The 23046-nt window shown below is 41.9% G+C and overlaps 2 protein-coding genes across 4 annotated transcripts in view; both read right to left on the reverse strand.

Moving 5' to 3' along the window:
- Positions 1-6747, reverse strand: part of LOC138369991 (bestrophin-1-like) — a 53258-nt gene extending 46511 nt beyond the window's left edge. Inside the window, exon 1 of the mRNA XM_069333758.1 lies at positions 6659-6747. Within this exon, the coding sequence (XP_069189859.1) occupies positions 6659-6747 (89 nt within the window). The remainder of the gene's footprint in view (positions 1-6658) is intronic.
- Positions 6748-17796: 11049 nt separating this feature from the next.
- Positions 17797-22440, reverse strand: LOC138370089 (uncharacterized). 3 transcript variants are annotated; one of them, XR_011230046.1, is made up of 2 exons: positions 22225-22440; positions 17797-18501 (listed from the first exon to the last, which is right to left on the reverse strand). XR_011230046.1 is itself a non-coding variant. In XM_069334073.1 (2 exons), the coding sequence occupies exons 1-2, from the start codon at positions 22086-22088 to the stop codon at positions 18457-18459; spliced, it is 2859 nt and encodes a 952-aa protein (XP_069190174.1). In that variant the 5' UTR covers positions 22089-22388; the 3' UTR covers positions 17797-18456. The 3 variants fall into 3 exon arrangements, 2 of the variants coding, with proteins under 2 accessions (XP_069190174.1, XP_069190173.1); XM_069334073.1 differs by having other exon boundaries at positions 19275-22388; XM_069334072.1 differs by having other exon boundaries at positions 19245-22388.
- Between the last annotated feature and the right edge of the window lie 606 nt (positions 22441-23046).

Consider the following 23046-nt stretch of genomic DNA (forward strand, 5'->3'; position numbering starts at 1 on the left):
CCTCCTTTGCTGCCCTTAGTTCATCCTGCAGGTTGGCTACTGTCTCCCTCATTACCCTCCATCCTGCACTGAATTCATCCCACATCTGCTGAAATAATTCCTTCATCCAGTCTTCCTGTTCCACCCCATCCTCTGAGTTTGTTCCTGCCGCGATTGTCCTCCTGCGTTTGTCACCCCGAGTTCGTGTCCCTGCTATTTATTCCCTATAAGAGAGAGAGAGAGAGAGAGAGAGAGAGAGAGAGAGAGAGAGAGAGAGAGAGAGAGAGAGAGAGAGAGAGAGAGAGAGAGAGAGAGAGAGAGAGAGAGAGAGAGAGAGAGAGAGAGAGAGAGAGAGAGAGAGAGAGAGAGAGAGAGAGAGAGAGAGAGAGAGAGAGAGAGAGAGAGAGAGAGAGACAGAGAGACTGAGAGAGAGAGACAGAGAGAGAGAGAGACAGAGAGAGAGAGAGACAGAGAGAGAGAGAGACAGAGAGAGAGAGAGAGAGACAGAGAGAGAGAGAGAGAGAGAGAGAGAGAGAGAGAGACAGAGAGAGAGAGACAGAGAGAGAGAGAGAGACAGAGAGAGAGAGAGACAGAGAGAGAGAGAGACAGAGAGAGAGAGAGAGACAGAGAGACAGAGAGAGAGAGACAGAGAGAGAGAGAGACAGAGAGACAGAGAGAGAGAGACAGAGAGAGAGAGAGACAGAGAGAGAGAGACAGAGAGAGAGAGAGACAGAGAGAGAGAGAGAGAGAGAGACAGAGAGACAGAGAGAGAGAGACAGAGAGAGAGAGAGACAGAGAGAGAGAGACAGAGAGAGAGAGAGACAGAGAGAGAGAGAGAGAGAGAGAACCGCACCACCACCGCCCTCTCCACACACAATGGAATGCATTAGGAAGTGATGTGGTGGAGGCTGACTCCATACACAGTTTCAAGTGTAGATATGATAGAGCCCAATAGGCTCAGGAATCTGTACACCTGTTGATTGACGGTTGAGAGGCGGGACCAAAGAGCCAGAGCTCAACCCCCGCAAACACAACTAGGTGAGTACTAGGTGATTACACACACACACACACACAATATGTGTGTGTGTGTGCGAGTGTGTGTGTGTGTGTGTGTGTGTGTGTGTGTGTGTGTGTGTGTGTGTGTGTGTGTGTGTGTGTGTGTGTGTGTGTGTGTGTGTACTCACCTAATTGTACTCACCTAATTGTGCTTGCGGGGGTTGAGCTCTGGCTCTTAGGTCCCGCCTCTCAACCGTCAATCAACTGGTGTACAGATTCCTGAGCCTATTGGGCTCTATCATATCTACATTTGAAACTGTGAATGGAGTCAGCCTCCACCACATCACTTCCTAATGCATTCCATTTGCTAACTACTCTGACACTGAAAAAGTTCTTTCTAACGTCTCTGTGGCTCATTTGGGTACTCAGCTTCCACCTGTGTCCCCTTGTTCGCGTCCCACCAGTGTTGAAAAGTTCATCCTTGTTTACCCGGTCGATTCCCCTGAGGATTTTGTAGGTTGTGATCATGTCCCCCCTTACTCTTCTGTCTTCCAGTGTCGTGAGGTGCATTTCCCGTAGCCTTTCCTCATAACTCATGCCTCTTAGTTCTGGGACTAGTCTAGTAGCATACCTTTGGACTTTTTCCAGCTTCGTCTTGTGCTTGACCAGGTACGGGCTCCATGCTGGGGCCGCATACTCCAGGATTGGTCTTACATATGTGGTGTACAAGATTCTGAATGATTCCTTACACAGGTTCCTGAACGCCGTTCTGATGTTAGCCAGCCTCGCATATGCCGCAGACGTTATTCTCTTTATGTGGGCTTCAGGAGACAGGTTTGGTGTGATATCAACTCCTAGATCTTTCTCTCTGTCTGTTTCATTAAGTACTTCATCTCCTATTCTGTATCCTGTGCCTGGCCTCCTGTTTCCACTGCCTAGTTTCATTACTTTGCATTTACTCGGGTTGAACTTCAACAGCCATTTGTTGGACCATTCACTCAGTCTATCCAGGTCATCTTGTAGCCTCCTACTATCATCCTCTGTTTCAATCCTCCTCATAATTTTTGCATCGTCGGCAAACATTGAGAGGAACGAATCTATACCCTCTGGGAGATCATTTACATATACCAGAAACAGTATAGGTCCAAGGACTGACCCCTGCGGGACTCCACTTGTGACGTCTCGCCAATCTGAGACCTCACCCCTCACACAGACTCGTTGTCTCCTGTTGCTTAGGTATTCCTCTATCCACCGGAGTACCTTCCCTCTCACTCCAGCCTGCATCTCCAACTTTCGCACTAGCCTCTTGTGTGGCACTGTATCAAAGGCTTTCTGACAATCCAAAAATATGCAGTCTGCCCACCCTTCTCTTTCTTGCCTTATTTTTGTTGCCTGGTCGTAGAATTCAAGTAACCCTGTGAGGCAGGACCTGCCATCCCTGAACCCATGTTGATGCTGTGTTACAAAGTTCCTTCGCTCCAGATGCTCCACTAGTTTCTTTCGCACAATCTTCTCCATCAGCTTGCATGGTATGCAGGTTAGGGACACTGGCCTGTAGTTCAGTGCCTCCTGTCTATCCCCTTTCTTGTATATCGGGACTACGTTAGCTGCTTTCCAAATATCTGGCAGTTCCCCTGTTGCCAGTGATTTGTTATACACTATGGAGAGTGGTAGGCTCAGTTCTCTTGCTCCTTCCTTTAGAACCCAAGGGGAGATTCCATCTGGGCCTATAGCCTTCGTCACGTCCAACTCTAGTAAACACTTCCTTACTTCCCCACTGGTAATCTCAAACTCTTCCAGTGGTTCCTGGTTAGCTATTCCCTCACTTACCTCTGGAATTTCTCCTTGTTCTAAGGTGAAGACCTCCTGGAATTTCTTATTCAATTCCTCACACACTTCCTTGTCATTTGTAGTGAATCCTTCCGCCCCTATCCTTAATCTCATAACCTGTTCCTTTACTGTTGTTTTTCTCCTAATGTGGCTATGCAACAATTTAGGCTGAGTCTTTGCCTTGCTTGCGATGTCATTTTCGTATTGTCTTTCTGCCTCTCTTCTCATCCTGACATATTCATTCCTGGCATTCTGGTATCTTTCTCTGCTCTCCAGTGTCCTGTTATTCCTATAGTTTCTCCATGCCCTTTTACTTTGCTGCTTAGCTAGCCTACATCTTTGATTAAACCATGGGTTTCTCATCTTCATTTCTCTGTTTTCCTTTTGGACTGGGACAAACTTGTTTGCTGCGTCCTTGCACTTCTGCGTGATGTAATCCATCATATCTTGGGCCGTCTTTCCCCTGAGCTCTGTTTCCCATGCTATATCTGTTAGGAATTTTCTTATCCCCTCATAGTTTCCCTTTCGGTATGCTAACCTTTTGGTTTCGGTATCCCTCCTCGAGTTCAATAACCCTTCTTCAATCAAGTACTCAAACACCAGTACACTGTGGTCGCTCATTCCTACTGGGTCCTCAAAACCGATTTCTCTTATGTCGGAGTCGTTCAGAGTGAAGACTAGGTCGAGTCTCGCTGGTTCGTCATTGCCTCTCATCCTTGTGGGTTCTCCGACATGCTGCGTTAAAAAGTTGCTTGTCACCACCTCCAATAGTTTGGCTCTCCACGTATCCTCGCATTGTGTGTGTGTGTGTGTGTGTGTGTGTGTGTGTGTGTGTGTGTGTGTGTGTGTGTGTGTGTATGTGTGTGCGACCAAACGAGTGCATGGAACCGGTAGCTGGTAGTCTGACAGGTAGGGTCTAAAGAAAAATTGACATTACGAAGGTAAAATAATGATCTTTGTAGGTGACCTCGGATAGTTATAAGTAGCAGGCTTTCTGCAAGAGGGTTGATAAAATAGAACGCCTGTTCGCTTTCCTGGTGCAAGTATGAGTGATGTTGTCATTAGAAGAGACAACCTATTAAGAGATATTAGAAATGTGCTCATTCTCTGTCTTCACACATGGGAGGAATGATTTTAGAAAACGTAGGAATGATGCATGGTTTTCTAATTGTAGGGTATAGAGAATTAGATCTAAGGAAGGGACGATAACACAATGCATTCTAACTAGCTGACTTATTGGTAATAAATTAAAGTCCAGAGCTATTTGTATAAATTTCTAGCTGGATAAATGTTGCACCTCAAATGCAACATCTACATCAACACTTAGAACACTTACATGGATTTTTTTTATATATGAAAGAGAAGGAGGTTCATATATCCAAGACAATGGAGGCAACCTTAGCTAGTGAAGTAGAGGATCTTTGCTCAGGGTTAAATCTGCAAGATTGCAGTACGGCATAAGTAGCAGGAACGCACGAGACGGAGCAATGAGGAAATCTTTGCAGGAGTTCCCTCAGATCATAGGCTGGAGTAAATATAATTTAACTAATTAAAATTTTAATTAAATATAATTTCAATTAATATATTTAAATTATATATAATTTTAATAAATTATTATTTAAAAATTTTAAAATTAAATTTAAATAATTTTATTTAAGTTAAATATCATTTAAATAATTATATTTAAATTACAAATCATTTAAATAATTATTTTTAAATTTAATATTATTTAAATAATTATATTTAAATTAAATATATATTAAATAAATAATTTTTCTCCAGCATATGCTCTGAACGTTCTCCTCCACGGATATATTTAAGAAAACAGGAGAGAGATGGAAAGGTTGAGAGAAAAAGGTATTAGCAGTGCAAGGTAGTCATCAAAGGGATGACTAACTATTCTAGGGATAGTTAGTCATTTAGAGATAACTAACAAAGGGATGCAGGAGAACTAACATGTTAAAGGTGTTGGTGATCATTCTTTGACAGAGGCAGTAAGAGTCGTAATGAATCACGTCATTAACAACTAATGAGATTTGGTAATTAGAAGGGGTATGGGAGTGACCAAAGGACGGATATTGCTCGGGAGGTGTTACATGTAGTTAACTGGACAAGTGTAGTGATATAATAGTGAAGTACTATTATCCTCCGCTGATTACTTAAAACAAAGGATGACCATTTGTTCGGAGGAAGGGCGATTATCTAATCGCCTCAAGAATGTGTAAATAATTTTTATACCTAAGGAAGTGAGAGCTTAAAGCCTATATTTCCACTGACATCGGCAAAGTACAAGGTAACAATTTGTATGGATAACTTAAATATCTTATCAACTGCTTGTATAGTGGTCGAGGTAACGATAACTCGTGCATTTTTCTCCCTGAAGCTTGAGATAAAAGCAAAGAATTAACATTGTCAAACCGGAACATTCTGTTGTTCTGTTGATTTAATATGAAGAACGGATCGATAATTAGGTTTACTGTAGGAAACACGTGATGTATATAGGAGAAATTGAAGCAAAGGAACTGAACAGATGAGAGTCATTTAGGAGAAACAATATCTATAAAAGAGTGTCTGTCTGGCTGTCTGTCGATGGGTGAATGTCAGATGAATGGAGCTCACCAAACCCTTCAAGAAATATCACTTTTTTTCCCCTGCAGTCTGAAGACTGGTATTTATTTTTGGTAGAGTTTTTAAAATTAGCTATTCGAAAAATAAAATTCAATTTTTATTTAAGCATTTAAAAATTCTTAATATTTCAATATTGAAAATATTTAAATTTTTAAGATTTAAATGTAAATCTCTATTAACATTGAGATTTAAGAATTTCAGAGAGAGAGAGAGCCTTACTGTGCCCACGTTACACTATTTTGATTAGGCAGCATAATTTCAGCCGTTGTTTAAAACAAAGAACAAATTCTGATGACAATTTGCAAAGATTTATAATATAATTAATCCTGAGCATTAGGAATTTTGTTTACTACCAGAGATAACTAAACTTAATTTGCATTTTTAGAAAGGTAAAGAGTAGGAAAGACAATTTAAGTACAAAAATAGATGAAACTATGTAAGAATGCAGATATTAATATGGTTATACGTATTCCAATTAAAATAAAACAAAACAGTGAATACCAATTAAAAAAAACTTAAGATCAGAGAAAACTTTGGTTAATACTGGTTAGAAAATATAGTCGCATAGTTATATGTTAGCAGGCAAGAGTACTGATTTATGCTGATTCAAGCGTTAGCTAGAAAAATATGTAAGTTTGTTTGGGGTAGATTTAAATAGGGTTGTCACGGCATGGGACAATTGGCCGAATGCAGTATACTCTTTTCTCACGTTATCTCTTCTGCATTTAATAATTCTGAAAATTTTATTATTATTATTATTATTATTATTAAGTATACATTTGTCTGTATCTGTCATTTGTTTTAATCTTTCATTATATTCTTACAAACCTTAAATCTATAAGTTTGTATTATCATTCACTTTTTACTGTACTTATCTTGCTAATCGTTTAACTTAAATCTCCACAATTCCTCACCACTACTGATCTCGTGTGTCCTTTCCGGCGTAAACTGTCACTTACCAGGTCGTAAGATAAGATATGAGTAACATAATGACTTACGAGATTGGGTTGAGTGGCTCTCTGTAGTGAATGTCCTGAAGGAGATAAATGTTGCTTCATGACAGTGGATCAATGGCTTTAATTACTCTCTTATAAGTTAATGTTTTTCTTCACCCTAATTTCTTTAACACAAGCTCTATAAACTTACATCTATTAGAAAATGTTATCACCCTACTCCCAGTTCACTAACCCTTAGATTGCAGGTGGTGTCTTGTACTTAACTTTACCTTTGGGAGTCACTTGGTAGAGCGAAGCGGTAGATGAAGGATATAGAGTAGTAGAGGATAATGAATAAGAGCATTTCAGGCCACACCATCTTGAAGACGCTCCCTCGCCACCTGCATGCAAGGTCACTGCACTTTAATTTTGATCTCTCCAGAATTACTAACTGGCAGAGTCAATATTTTGAACAATGGTGATAATGACATACACACAGATATCACAATAACATAATATATCAAATGAACAAATCCACAACGTGATGAGGGTTCGTCCGAGAACCTACGACTAAGGCACGTCTGGGATCATCCCGGACGACGATACACTCTGTCCGCTATCATCCCGATGGTTTCATACGTGAAACAGTCGTGATCCGGCCTGTACTCCTCTTGACATACCAGAAAACATTCTAAGGAAACTACTCCAAGCTTGTACTAAAGAGGCACCCTTCTTGAGCCCGGATGGGCACATGTATAAGCAAGTAGATGGGGTCGCCATGGGTTCTCCCCAAGGTGTCCTGTTTGCGAACTTCTACATGGGTACCATCGAACAAAAGGTCTTAGTCGATATGAACTTGAAACCGGCCATATACTGCAGGTATGTTGACGACATTTTTACACAGGTACCTGATGTCTGACATCTGCAGGAGCTGCAAAAGGCATTTGAGCGGAATTCTGTGTTGCGTTTCATTTACGAGATGGAGAAGAATGGGAAGCTGCCCTTTCTAGATGTAAGAGTCATGGAAAGGAGCGGAGGTTTCCACACCGCAGTCTACACTAAGGAAACAAACATAGGAATGTGCCTCAATGCCAACAGTGACTGCCCAGACAGGTACAAGAGGAGTGTCGTTAACGCTTATGTCGACCGTGCTCTCAGCCACAGCTCAGGATGGAAGTAAGTCGATGAAGAACTCTGTAGGGTAGGGCAGGTCCTAGTCAACAACGGCTTCTCCAATGGTTTTGTTGAAGACATCATAAGAAGGAAGGTGAAATGCCATGCAACCTCTGAAGAGACAACTAACACAACACCTGTACCCCCTATTAGACTATTTTACAGGAACTTCTTTTCCACAGCTCATAAAACGGAGGAAAGGGTCCTGAGAGATATTGGTAATAGAAACGTTATCCCTACAGACAAAAATCAGAAGATACAATTGACGATCTACTATAAAACCAAGAAAACGGCCAACCTACTCATGAGAAACTCTCCAGACACAAAGCAGAACGCTTTAAAAGAGACCAATGTCGTCTATGCCTTCAAATGCCCACTTGGGGACGGTAAGCCTCAAAGAACTCAGTATATAGGCAAGACAACAACATCTCTTTCCAGGCGATTAACGATGCATAAGCAACAGGGCTCCATTAAGGAACATATAATCTCTTCCCATAACCAGAACATCACCAGAGAAGTCTTAACAAAAAACACGGAAATCATCGATAGATACAGCGATAGCAGGCGGCTTAATATCTGCGAGGCACTACACATTAAGAAGTCGACACCAGCAATCAACAGGCAATTAATGCACAACTATATTCTACCCACTTCAAGACTCCCCACCAATATAGAAGCATCAAGAAATATGGGCCAATAGGCCCTTTGCAGTTACTTCCATTCTTCCCTTTAACTTACAAAATATTATACCCATTGTTTCATGTTCTGTCTTGTGTTGAAAGTTTGTTTTCACCTCATCCAAAACTGTTGTAACATATCACCTCACCCAAATGCAGGTATAAAAAATCGAAGATGTTTAAGCTCTGTTCAGTTATAGTTGTATGTGTGTAAACTAAAGTCTTTGAAAATGTAATAAGTTCTACGAAACGCGCTCAAGTGTCGCGTCAGACTAGAAATAAAAATGAATTTTGGAGAATTGGTTTTTTAGTTACCATCAACAGTGAAGAAAAATGTAAGAAACATTGAGAAAATTCGTGTTAGAATTATTAATCTTACTTTTTCGGTCATATTTAATAATATATATATATATATATATATATATATATATATATATATATATATATATATATATATATATATATATATATATATATATGTCGTACCTAGTAGCCAGAACGCACTTCACAGCCTACTATGCAAGGCCCGATTTGCCTAATAAGCCAAGTTTTCATGAATTAATTGTTTTTCGACTACCTAACCTACCTAACCTAACCTAACCTAACTTTTTCGGGTACCTAAAGGTAGCCGAAAAGGTTAGGTAGGGTTGGTTAGGTTCGGTCATATATCTACGTTAATTTTAACTCCAATTAAAAAAAAATTGACCTCATACATAATGAAATGGGTAGCTTTATCATTCCATAAGAAAAAAATTAGAGAAAATATATTAATTCAGGAAAAATTGGCTTATTAGGCAAATCGGGCTTTGCATAGTAGGCCGAGAAGTGCATTCTGGCTACTAGGTACATATATATATATATATATATATATATATATATATATATATATATATATATATATATATATATATATATATATATATATATATATATATATAAGTTATTACGAAATAATAAGTTATTACGAAACGCGTTCAAGTGTTGTGTCAGACTAGAAATAAAAATGAATTTTGGAGAATTGATTTTTCAATAACCATCAACAGTGAAAAGAAATATAAAAAATATTGAGAAAATTCGTGTTAGAATTATTAATCTTACTTTTTCGGTAAATATTTAATATATATATATATATATATATATATATATATATATATATATATATATATATATATATATATATATATATATATATATATATATATATAGATATATATGTCGTACCTAGTATCCAGAACGCACTTCTCGGCCTACTATGCAAGGCCCGATTTGCCTAATAAGCCAAGTTTTCCTGAATTAATATATTTTCTCTAATTTTTTTCTTATGAAATGATAAAACTACCCATTTTATTACGTATGAGGTCAATTTTTTTTTATTGGAGTTAAAATTAACGTAGATATATGACCGAACCTAACCAACCCTACCTAACCTAACCTAACCAATCTTTATAGGTTAGGTTAGGTTAGGTAGCCAAAAAAGTTAGGTTAAGTTAGGTTAGGTAGGTTAGGTAGTCGAAAAACAAATAATTAATGAAAACTTGGCTTATTAGGCAAATCGGGCCTTGCATAGTAGGCATAGAAGTGCGTTCTGGCTACTAGGTACGACATATATATATATATATATATATATATATATATATATATATATATATATATATATATATATATATATATATATATATATATATATATATATATGTATATATATATACATATATATATATGTATATATATATATTGGCATTGAGGCACATTCCTATGTTTGTTTCCTTAGTGTAGACTGCAGTGTGGAAACCTCCGCTCCTTTCCATGACTGTTACATCTAGAAAGGGCAGCTTCCTATCCTTCTCCATCTCGTAAGTGAAACGCAACACAGAATTCCGCTCAAATGTCTCCTACAGCTCCTGCAGAAGTCTGATATCAAGTACCTGTGTAAAAATGTCGTCAACGTACCTGCAGTATATGGCCCGTTTCAAGTTCATGTCGACTAAGAACTTTTTGCTCGATGGTACCCATGTAGAAGTTAGCAAACAGGACACCTAGGGGAGAACCCATGGCGACCCCATCTACTTGCTTATACATATGCCCATCCGGGCTCAAGAAGGGTGCCTCTTTAGTACAAGCTTGGAGTAGTTTCCTTAGAATGTTTTCTGATATGTCAAGAGGAGTACAGGCCGGATCACGATACACTCTGTCCGATGTCATCCCGATTATTTCATCCACAGGTACGTTGGTAAACAGTGATTTTACGTCCAACGAGGCTCTTATCCATGTGGCCCGTGTTCCCAGTAGTAAGTCAACAAATTTCTTTGGAGACTTCAGGCTGAAGGCGCAAGGGACATAAGGAGTCAGCAAGCCGTTGAGTCACTTCGCCAGTCTTTACGTGGGTGTGGGTATCTGGCTGATGATTGGCCAAAGTGGGTTTCCAGGCTTATGTGTCTTGACATTTCCATATGCGTATCCAGGTTTGTATTCCCCAATAATCTTTGGCAGGTGGAGTCCGGATTTCTTGGCGTTCACAGTTTCGATCAATTTGTTGACCTCTGCTTTCAATTCGGCTGTAGTGTCCTTCGTTACCCTTTGGAATTCTGTTTGGTCAGAGAGTATGAGGTTCATTTTTGCCAGATATTCGTCTTTTTTAAGAATGATGTATATTGGCGACTTGTCATCTCTTCATCTCCTTGTTCTCACGAAGGCTCTTAGCTGCCGCTTTGAGCTTGAGGGACAGTATGGTGCTTTTGTAATTGCCTCGATTCTTTCCTCCTTCCGCAATAAGTTCTGGTTGTAAGGTGTCTTTGGTGGTGACCTTCTTTTGTGTCTCGAGGTCGAATATGTCGTCCAACAGGATCTCCAACTCCATTTTCCGGGCCATCTCACTTGGTCTGGACATAACGTGACAGTTTATACCCAGATTTAGGAGAGTGACTTGGTCCTCGGTGAGGTTGATTCCTGCAAGGTTCAGGAAGCCGTCTGAAGACTCCGCACTGCTGGAGTTTCCAGGAAAATGCGGACACACACACCCAGGGGAGTCGCACAATGTAGATTTGTATCAGGGTAATCATCAGAGGAAGTCAACAAGATCCGTGTGTAAGAAAGTGAATAAGTAATAATATCATCATTCACAATAACGATATTCACCCAACATGATACATATAAGGAGGAAACATTAGAACATTGTCGTATGCTTAATAAGCGCTGCTTCATGCTGGGCGGGGGGGGGGGGGGGTGGAGCATATTCTTAAATACCTTTGTTAGCCCCATACAATATCAGAATAATTTACCACATTATCTATGAGTTAGATAAACTTCATTCCTTTCCCTCGTCCCACCCCAGATCATTATCCTGACCACTTCCAAGTGCGATATAGCCTTAATGGCTTTGGCCTTCCCCTCATATTTCCCTCCCCGACAGGAGAGCGTATAAGGTACATTTAAACAGCTGAAGACATATTAATGATTAACTACAGAGCACAAGTGTATCTTATTTGCATTCACCAATTTTCGCCACAATTACAGACACCAGTCTTGCATAATCAGTTACCTTTACGGAAACATAACTGAAGTGTATACATGTATGAAAGGGTATAACAAAGGAGAGATAAACAAAGTTTTGTATAAAAGTCAACAAAGAGTGGAACTCGAAACAATTGATATAAATTGGGAAGGTTTAGATTTATGATTAACCTGGGTAAATACTGGTCTGAAAACAGGAGTGTTAAAGCGTGAGCCAAACTAACGTGTAACATGATAGACGAAGGATAATTTGATTGTTTTAAGCATAAGCTAGACATATATGAAAATGTTTTGGTGGATATACATACGAACTACGTCGTATACGTCTTAGGCAGTTTAAATAGTTATCTAGTTACTACATTGTGGTGGACTCAGCAATTATTCAGTTAAGGTCATTCTGTCATTTATACGATCATTTTGGAGCTAATGTAAGTGAACTTGGGGACCAAATACCATATAAAGTATGAACTACGATCTCTTTGGCTTGGGTAGTGTTCCCTATTATTCTTGATGGGAAGAGACACAAGAGTGAGGTGGGGGAGAGGGAGAAACAGGAGTGAGGTGGGGAGAGGGGGGAGACAAGAGACACATGTGTGAGGTGGGAGGAGACAAGTGTGTGGGATGCAGGAGAGGTAGACAAGAGACAAGTGTGTTGGGGTGCATGAGAGGTAGACAAGAGACAAGTGTGTGGGAGTGCAGGAGAGGGAGATAAGAAAAGAGTGTGTGGGGTGCAGGAGAGGTAGACAAGTGTGTGGGGGGTGCAGGAGAGGTAGACAAGAGACAAGTGTGTGGGGTGCGGGAGAGGTAGACAAGAGACAAGTGTGTCGGGTGCAGGAGAGGGAGACAAGAGAAAAGTGTGTGGGGGTGCATGACAGGTAGACAAGACACAAGTGTGTGGGGTGCAGAAGAAGTAGACAAGTGACAAGTGTGTGGGCTGCAGGAGAGACAAGAGACAAGTGTGTGGGGTGCAGAAGAGGTAGACAAGAGACAAGTATGTGGGGTGCAGGAGAGACAAGAGACAAGTGTGTGGGGTGCAGGAGAGGTAGACAAGAGACAAGTATAGGGGGTGCAGGAGAGACAAGAGACAAGTGTGTGGGGTGCAGGAGAGGGAGACAAGAGACAAGTGTGTGGGGGTGCAGGAGAGATAAGACATGTGTGTGGGGTGCAGGAGAGACAAGAGAGTAGTGTGTGGGGTGCAGGAGAGGTAGACAAGAAAAAAGTGTGGGGGGTGCAGAAGAGACAAGACACAAGTGTGTGGGGTGCAGGAGAGGTAGACCAGAGACAAGTGCGTAGAATGCAGGAGAGGTAGACAAGAAACCAGTGTGTAGGGTGCAGGAGAGGTAGACAAGAGACAAGTGTGTGGGGGTGCAGGAGAGACGAGAGACAAGTATGTGGGGTGCAGGAGAGGTAGACAGGAGAGAAGTGTCTGGGGTGCAGGAGAGGTAGACAAGAGATAAGTGCGTGGAATGCAGGAGAGGTAGACAGGAGACAAGTGTGTGGGGTGCAGGAGAGGTAGATAAGAGACAGGTTTGTGGGTTGCAGGAGAGGAAGACAAGAAAAAAGTGTGTGGTGTGCAGGAGAGACAAGAGACAAGTGTGTACGGTGCAAGAGAGGTAGACAAGAGACAAGCGTGTGGAGTGCAGGAGAGATATACAAGAGACAAGTGTGAGGGGTGCAGGAGAGGTAGACAAGTGTGTAAGGGGTGCAAGAGAGGTAGATAAGAGACAAGTGTGAGGGGTGCAAGAGAGGTAGACAATAGACAAGTGTGTGGGGGTGCAGGAGAGGTACATAAGAGACAAGTGTGTGGGGTGCAAGAGAGGTAGACAATAGACAAGTGTGTGTGGTGCAGGAGAGACAAGAGACAAGTGTGTGGGGTGCAGGAGAGGTAGACAAGAGACAATTGTGTTAGGGTGCAGGAAAGGTAGACAAGAGACAAGTGTGTGGGGTGCAGGAGAGACAAGAGACAAGTGTGAGGGGTGCAGGAGAGGTAGACAAAAGACAAGTGTGTGGGGGTGTAGGAGAGGTAAACAAGAGACAAGTGTGTGAGGTGCAGGAGAGACAAGAGACAAGTGTGTGGGGTGCAGGAGAGGTAGACAAAAGACAAGTGTGTGGGGGTGTAGGAGAGGTAAACAAGAGACAAGTGTGTGAGGTGCAGGAGAGACAAGAGACAAGTGTGTGGGGTGCAGGAGAGGTAGACAAAAGACAAGTGTGTGTGGTGTAGGAGAGGTAAACAAGAGACAAATGTGTGGGGTGCATGAGAGACAAGGTGCTAGTGTGTGGGGTGCAGGAGAGGGAGACAAGAGACAAGTGTGTGGGGGTGCAGGAGAGACAAGAGACAAGTGTGTGGGGTGCAGGAGAGGTAGACAAAAGACAAGTGTGTGGGGTGTGCAGGAGAGACAAGAGACAAGTGTTTGGGGTGCAGGAAACGTAGACAAGAAAAAAGTGTGAGGGGTGCAAGAGAGACAAGAGAAAAGTGTCTGGGGTGAAGAAGAGACAAGAGACAAGTGTGTGGGGTGAAGAAGAGACAAGAGACAAGTGTGTGGGGTGTAGGAGAGGGAGACAAAAGAAAAGTGTGTGGGGAGCAGGAAAGGGAGACAAGTGTGTGAGGTGCAGGAGAGACAAGAGACAAGTGTGTGGGGTGCAGGAGAGAGAGACAAGAGACAAGTGTGTGGGGGGGGTGGTAGAAGAGATAGAGAAGAGACAAGTGTGTGGGGTGCAGAAGAGGTAGGCAAGAGACAAGTGTTTTGGGTGCAGGAGAGGGAGACAAGAGACAAGTGTGTGGGGTGCAGGAGAGGTAGACAGGAGAGAAGTGTGTGGGGTGCAGGAGAGGTAGACAAGAGATAAGTGCGTGGAATGCAGGAGAGGTAGACAAGAGACAAGTGTGTGGGATGCAGGAGAGGTAGACAAGAAAAAAGTGTGTGGGGTACAGGAGAGACAAGAGACAAGTGTGTACGGTGCAAGAGAGGTAGACAAGAGACAAGCGTGTGGAGTGCAGGAGAGATATACAAGAGACAAGTGTGTGGGTTGCAGGAAAGGTAGACAAGAGACAAGTGAGTGGGGTGCCGGAGAGGTAGACAAGAGACAAGTGCGTGGAATGCAGGAGAGGTAGACAAGAGGCAAGTGTGTAGGGTGCTGGAGAGGTAGACAAGAGACAAGTGTGTGGGGTTTAGGAGAGGTAAATAAGAGACAAGTGTGTGGGGTTTAGGAGAGGAAGACAAGAGACAAGTGTGGGGGGGTGCAGGAGAGACAAGAGACAAGTGTGTGGGGTGCAGGAGAGGTAGACAAAAGACAAGTGTGTGGGGGTGCAGGAGAGGTACACAAGAGACAAGTGTGTGGGGGTGCAAGAGAGACAAGAGACAAGTGTGTAGGGTGCAGGAGAGACAAGAGACAAGTGTGTGGGTTGCAGGAAAGGTAGACAAGAGAAGGTGTGTAGGGTTCCGGAGAGGCAAGAGACAAGTGTGTAGGGTGCATTGGAGGTAGACAAGAGACAAGTGTGTAGGGTGCAGGAAAGACAAGAGACTAGTGTGTAGAGTGCAGGAGAGGTAGACAAGAGACAAGTGTGTGGGGTCCAGGAGAGGTAGACAAGAGACAAGTGTGTAGGGTGCAAGAGAGGTAGACAAGTGTGTGGAGTGCAGGAGAGACAAGAGAAAAGTGTGTGGGGTGCAGGAAAGGGTGACAAGAGACACGTGTGTGAGGTGCAGGAGAGACAAGAGACAAGTGTGTGGGGTGCAGGAGAGGTAGACAAGAAAAAAGTGTGAGGGGTGCAGGAGAGACAAGAGAAAAGTGTGTGGGGTGAAGAAGAGACGAGAGACAAGTGTGTGGGGTGAAGAAGAGACAAGAGACAAGTGTGTGGGGTGCAGGAGAGGGAGACAAAAGAAAAGTGTGTGGGGAGCAGGAAAGGGAGACAAGTGTGTGAGGTGCAGGAGAGACAAGAGAAAAGTGTGTGGGGTGAAGAAGAGACAAGAGACAAGTGTGTGGGGTGAAGAAGAGACAAGAGACAAGTGTGTGGGGTGAAGAAGAGACAAGAGACAAGTGTGTGGGATGCAGGAGAGGGAGACAAAAGAAAAGTGTGTGGGGAGCAAGAAAGGGAGACAAGTGTGTGGGGTGCAGGAGAGAGAGACAAGAGACAAGTGTGTGGGGGGGGGTGGTAGAAGAGATAGAGAAGAGACAAGTGTGTGTGGGGTGCAGTAGAGGTAGGCAAGAGACAAGTGTTTTGGGTGCAGGAGAGGGAGACAAGAGACAAGTGTGTGGGGTGCAGGAGAGGTAGACAGGAGAGAAGTGTGTGGGGTGCAGGAGAGGTAGACAAGAGATAAGTGCGTGGAATGCAGGAGAGGTAAACAAGAGACAAGTGTGTGGGATGCAGGAGAAGTAGACAAGAAAAAAGTGTGTGGGGTGCAAGAGAGACAAGAGACAAGTGTGTACGGTGCAAGAGAGGTAGACAAGAGACAAGTGTGTGGAGTGTAGGAGAGATATACAAGAGACAAGTGTGTGGGTTGCAGGAAAGGTAGACAAGAGACAAGTGAGTGGGGTGCCGGAGAGGTAGACAAGAGACAAGTGCGTGGAATGCAAGAGAGGTAGACAAGAGACAAACGTGTGGAGTGCAGGAGAGGTTGACAAGAGACAAGCGTGTGGGTTGCAGGAGAGGTAGACAAGAGGCAAGTGTGTAGGGTGCTGGAGAGGTAGACAAGAGACAAGTGTGTGGGGTTTAGGAGAGGTAGATAAGAGACAAGTGTGTTGGATGGAAGAGAGACAAGAGACAAGTGTGTGGGGTTTAGGAGAGGAAGACAAGAGACAAGTGTGTGGGGGTGCAAGAGAGACAAGAGACAAGTGTGTAGGGTGCAGGAGAGACAAGAGACAAGTGTGTGGGTTGCAGGAAAGGTAGACAAGAGAATGTGTGTAGGGTTCCGGAGAGGCAAGAGACTAGTGTGTAGGGTGCATTGGAGGTAGACAAGAGACAAGTGTGTAGGGTGCAGGAGAGACAAGAGACTAGTGTGTAGAGTGCAGGAGAGGTAGACAAGAGACAAGTGTGTGGGGTCCAGGCGAGGTAGACAAGAGACAAGTGTGTAGGGTGCAAGAGAGGTAGACAAGTGTGTGGGGTGCAGGAGAGGGAGACAAAAGACCAGTGTGTGGGGTGCAGGAGAGTGAGACAAGGAACAAGTTTGTGGGGGGCAGGAGAGACAAGAGAAAAGTGTGTGGGGTGCAGGAGAGACAAGAGAAAAGTGTGTGGGGGGCAGGAAAGGGTGACAAGAGACAAGTGTGTGAGGTGCAGGAAAGGTAGACAAGAGACAAGTGTGTGGGGTAAAGGAGAGGGGGACAAGTGACAAGTGAGTGGGGTGCGGGAAATACAAAAGCCAAGTGTGAGGGGTGCAGGATGTTACCTATCGTACGTTAAGGCTCGTGATCCTACAGCAGCCAACTTTAATTACGTCTAGGGATACGACACAACTGCTGTTCTCAATAGCGAATCACCAGTATAACCCCTTAATAAGTAATGAGCACAAAAATAAAATCTTCATATAGGACTGAAGAATAGATACACTATATTAATTAGATATATTCAAAACAGTATAATATAAAAACACAGATGGTAAAGTTAACTTATAGAATATATGAAAGGTTTGTCATGGCAAGTAATATATAATAGTAACTATAGCACAACAAAATATAACAGACTTATCTCCCACATGTTACTCCTCCTGGTTCCCCGAAGCTACTGAACTCTCGCTCTGTCGCCACCCACATTCTCACCTCCCGTCTGCCTCATCCCAGGATGAGGGATGGAAACTAAGGACTTTTTTAATATTTTAAACTAATTGAACAACCACTTGTTCTCAAAACACATAAGACTGCAAGTTACATATAATAGTTACTTACAAAATATATAAGTATAATGACACCTGTTTAATTACAGTATATAAAACATTTTCTAACTAAAATAAAGTGACATCTGGAACTCTCAACTGAACAGGTCCAGCTTTCCCGTATCAATCAAGTAATAGACTTGTGCAAAGGCAACCGCTCTCCTGTCCACTGACGCTGCCAAACCACACGACAATTTACCCAAAACACAATGTGTGTACATATACATGCAATGATAAAATAAAATAATATTTATTTTAAATTTATATACGTATTCTGCTAGGAGTACGTAACACTTCCACCTCCAAGAAAAAAAATGCAATGGATTGAAGATCAATGGCATTTTTTCAAAGTAAAATGTATGACACTTGAGATTTATGATATTAATTACACCAAACATGTATAAGTAATAAGAACACATTTCTGGACAAATATGAAAACACTCCAAATATAGTTTTACAGGAAACTCAGAAATTTCAGTCTTATGACTATGTTCTACATATGTGTCACTGGAGTATGCAAATTTATCTCTCCAAGGTACTATCTCATTTATTTCACTTTGTTTTAGATCATATTTCACACTCCTATCTACATTATCATTAGTAGCATGAATAGAATTGTCAATAAAGGTAGCTGCTTTCACACAGTTATCATGGCAATTTTGCTTTTCATATGTTTCTACTATTTCTCCAAGATCAGTTTCATTTTTCCATGTGATTCCTTTTCTACATGGTGAATTTTCCCAAGACAGCCTCGATTTTCCATTACTCCCCTTTTCTGGAGCTGAACTGCTTAATTGAAGCAGGCTGTATGTTGAGTTGAGTTGGGACTTCTCCTGGGTATGCTCTGACACAGACATCTGCTCATCATCACTCTTGATCCTCTGTGGAACACATACTCTCGCCCAATGGATACTAAAATTAGAGAAAGTAGTATTAAACCTCACAATTATGCAGAAAACTTTCCCATTCATAGAACCTTCCGAAACACAAGACACCGACTTATCAAACCTTTGACCTTCCAACCAAGAAATACAACCCAAGATAAGTGCAAAGACTACCTGATCGAACTGACTCAGATGATCCAGAAGGAACACAGAAATCAATTGCCTCATAACTCTGTCATAATGATCAGTGAAAGAAAACAGGCATATGCCTAGGCACCATATCTCAATCATAACTCTCAAGACAAGTTCACACCCTCTGATGGTGAACTTGAACACAACACACACATTCATCAACCGTCTAGTCTTCCAAGAGACTAAATAAAACATGCCGAAAACGTTACAATCCTCACCATCACTTCCCAAGTGATTTACGTCTGATGACAACCAATCAACCAAGAGGTTTAAGGGTCTTAACATCTTGAAGATGAACAGCAGATTACCTGGGAAACGCCCAAGGACAATCTGAAACCCTTCACAATGATTAACTCTAGGTAGGATAACCTTATCCTCCAACTTGAATTGCACACCTGGAGCCTCAAACATCTGCTCCCCAGTATGATTTAATCCTTCACCCACAATATGATTCTGAAAATCAACTCCAATATGACTCTGAAAGTCAACACCACACTTGAGTGGAACATACACTTTTATCACTCGTGCATCAAAATTTACTGGATCTGAATATAGAGACACTGCTCTAGCATAACTCACCACTTCCTCAGAACTGGATGCACAACCTACTTGAGTAAACTCTCTCTGCTCCACCACAAGGCTTGACAAAGATGTCCCACAGTCCATTACTTCACAAGAAAATGGCTCCTGCAGAATAAAAGTAGATTTCAACATCCTACACACACTCTGACTCAATGTACACAATGAGAAATACTTACTCCACATAGAATAAGAATCACAACTCTGCAACTTAGATCCAAATGCTACTTTACCACTCTTAATGATTTTACCAAAATTTCCTCCCATGACTTCTGGAGCTGCTTGGAGTACTGTCTGCTCACAATCAACAATATCACTACCAAGCTGGGTCACATCCTCACAGACAACTGAAGAGGGAGGCTCAATGGGTCTCCATCTACTCAACAGAAGCTGATCCTCTGGCTGCTTTCCCACACTCTCCAAAACTGGATCTACAGTACAGACTGTCTCCTTGCTTCTCTCTGAAATCTTAGGGTCAGTTCTACTCAAAGCACATGAATGAAGGGAATCTGAAGCGAGCGGGCAAGTAACAGGTAGTTTGACCTCCTCCCCTATTATATCACCTTGACTAGGGTGAGGCGGGGCCTCTACAACGGACTTACTCTCGACAACTGATTCTAAACTTGGAGTGAGCGGGAATACTTCTGCCAACCCGACATCTTGTCCTAAACCATTCACTTGGCTGGAATACAGAGTCGTGGCTTTTAAGTTTCTCTCAACTCCTGGCACAACGTTCGTAGTGAGCGGGCAAGACAATGGTACATGGACATCCTTTCCCAATTTATTGGAATAAAGCAGAGTCATAGTATCAGGCTTACTCTCAACAACTAAATCGGCCACACAGGAATCTGGAACAACCACATCCCACTTCTCCACTGAAGGGGTACTGGTTACTGGAACAAATGCTTGAGTAACAACATCAGAACTGACAACTGGATTTATAGTAGTACTGACATCAGCACAGGTAGAATGGACAAAACCATCTTCTACAACAGGTTCATTCATAGAACTAACTTCAGCACAGGCAGAATAAACATGGTCTGCAACTGGCTGTTTACACAAACGGGGATCAATCTCACCCACAACATGATTTATGGCCACATCATTACCCAATATAACATCCACACCTGGGATGGGCAACTGTGTACTAACACCCACAGTGCATAAACGTGGTGTAATGGTGGATCTGAAATTTATGTCTATTAGAGGTACAGTTTTACATCCTGCAACACTCTGAAGAACAACAAACTTTCCAGTATCTCTCTTTTTAACATCAGAAAGAATACTGGATGAAATTATGGTTTGGGAAGCACCTGTATCACGAAGAATAACCACTGGCTTCCACTTTCCATTAATACACAAGACTTCACCTGAAGACATATATGGTGAATACTGTTTCACCCAATTGGGGTTTACAGTTACATGTTTATTAGTAAGTTTATTTTGCACACCTCTGCAATAAATGAGACCAGTTGGTCGTAACTCAGGGTGCAATATAAAACATGAATGAATTCCATGGCCTTTTCTCTTACAATGGGAACAGGACCTTACAGTGGACACACTGGTAGAACCAACTGTAGGTTTAGAAATAACCTTATTAGTATTTGACATTCCTGACAATGAAGTAGCAGGGTTAGGTTTTGTAAGAGAAGAGCTCATGGGAGTAACTGGAGTACTAGGACTGGATGGATTCTGATAAGGAGTTCGGTGAGCATTATAATTTACTCTACGACTAGACTTAGGTGAAGTGGCCGTAAACTGGGCCTTAGTCAACAACTCATGCTCATCCGCGAGCTTTGACAGCTCATCAATATCTGTTACATTCTTTTGTTCTGCCATAAAAGTAGACAACTGGTCTGGGAGACATGACAATACTTCTTCCATTATAAGAAGATTCTTTAGAGCATCAAAATCAGTGACTGGAAGTGACTTTAACCATCTGTTGCAAAATTTCGTCTTCTGACGAGTAAAATCTGCTATTGTCTGATCACTTGTCCTCCTTAGATTTCTGAACTTTTGCCTGTGTGCCTCTGGATTTAGTTGATAAGCATTTAAGATGCTTTTCTTTACAAATTCGTAATCAAAGCTATGAGCGTCAGGTAGGGATGTGAAAACCTCCTGACTACGCCCCTTAAATTGAGACTGCATAATGGCTACCCACTGATCCCTTGGCCAGTTCATACTGATGGCAATTTTATAAAAATGTGCAAAGAAAACCTCAGGATCTTCCTCATTGAATTTGGGCAACTCTATATACTTATTCATCCTGATGGGATTATTATCACTATTTGTTGAAACATTACTAGTATTTCCATGCCCAGCTGCCATACGCTGTGATTCAAGCCTGAAGTTAGTGTCAGCCATTTGTTGTTGAATCTCTAATTGCCTAGTTTGTTCCTCGGCTTGTTGCTTCTTTGTGGCTTCTATTTGCAACTGTACCGCAATTTCTAAACGCCTAGTCTCTAGCTCCCTTTGCTGAGCTTCAGCCTCTAATATTTGCTGTTGCTGTTGAGCTTCAATCTCTCTTTGACGAGCTTCAGCCTCTAATATTTTCTGTTCCTTTTGAGCTTCAAGCTTAGCATTAGCTATTTGCGCTTCTAACTCAAGACGCTTTAACGTCATCTGATCACTCGACTCCTCTCTTAACTCCTCTAGAATTTCTTCCTCTAACTCCCCATTCTCAACAAAATGCGTCACAATGACTTTCAATATTTGGGCTTTAACCATTCTATTGCTGGCGGTCAAATCCAACTGATTTGCCATTTGTATTAACTCAGTCTTTTTAAGGTTCTGAATCCCTTCAAAGTCTGGGTGAGCCAACAACGCTGCAACTTTCTCCTCCATTGTTACTAACACTTGGCACTTGATTCACAAAAATAATTAACACAATGGCACTGCACTACACTTCACTGTAAAATTGTCACCACACTGAAAATTCGCTTGGCCTCACTGCACAAACAAAATATATAGGATGACTTACCTCAAAATCGTGAAACGTTGTTACTTGACACACAGGAAGGCTTGCTTGGCACATGGAATAGTTCTTAAGAAACACACAGAGACACTTGACACACTGGTACCTAGGAAGGCAAGGTTAGATTAGCATAGTTAAGTTAAAGTGGGACAATATTTCCCGGCACAGGCCCCCATAACTCTTTGTTACCTATCGTACGTTAAGGCTCGTGATCCTACAGCAGCCAACTTTAATTACGTCTAGGGATACGACACAACTGCTGTTCTCAATAGCGAATCACCAGTATAACCCCTTAATAAGTAATGAGCACAAAAATAAAATCTTCATATAGGACTGAAGAATAGATACACTATATTAATTAGATATATTCAAAACAGTATAATATAAAAACACAGATGGTAAAGTTAACTTATAGAATATATGAAAGGTTTGTCATGGCAAGTAATATATAATAGTAACTATGGCACAACAAAATATAACAGACTTATCTCCCACATGTTACTCCTCCTGGTTCCCCGAAGCTACTGAACTCTCGCTCTGTCGCCACCCACATTCTCACCTCCCGTCTGCCTCATCCCAGGATGAGGGATGGAAACTAAGGACTTTTTTAATATTTTAAACTAATTGAACAACCACTTGTTCTCAAAACACATAAGACTGCAAGTTACATATAATAGTTACTTACAAAATATATAAGTATAATGACACCTGTTTAATTACAGTATATAAAACATTTTCTAACTAAAATAAAGTGACATCTGGAACTCTCAACTGAACAGGTCCAGCTTTCCCGTATCAATCAAGTAATAGACTTGTGCAAAGGCAACC

This window comes from Procambarus clarkii, chromosome 30 (assembly GCF_040958095.1).
Source record: "Procambarus clarkii isolate CNS0578487 chromosome 30, FALCON_Pclarkii_2.0, whole genome shotgun sequence".
NCBI lineage: Eukaryota > Metazoa > Arthropoda > Malacostraca > Decapoda > Cambaridae > Procambarus > Procambarus clarkii.

Excerpts from the sequence above, each read along its gene's own strand:
- LOC138370089 (XM_069334072.1), bottom strand. The coding sequence starts at position 22,088 with ATGGAGGAGAAAGTTGCAGCGTTGTTGGCTCACCCAGACTTTGAAGGG. Across the intron at positions 18,502-19,244 it reads CATCCAGTTCTGAGGAAGTG|TATCCATTGGGCGAGAGTAT; the intron begins GTGAGTTATGCT and ends CTCTAATTTTAG.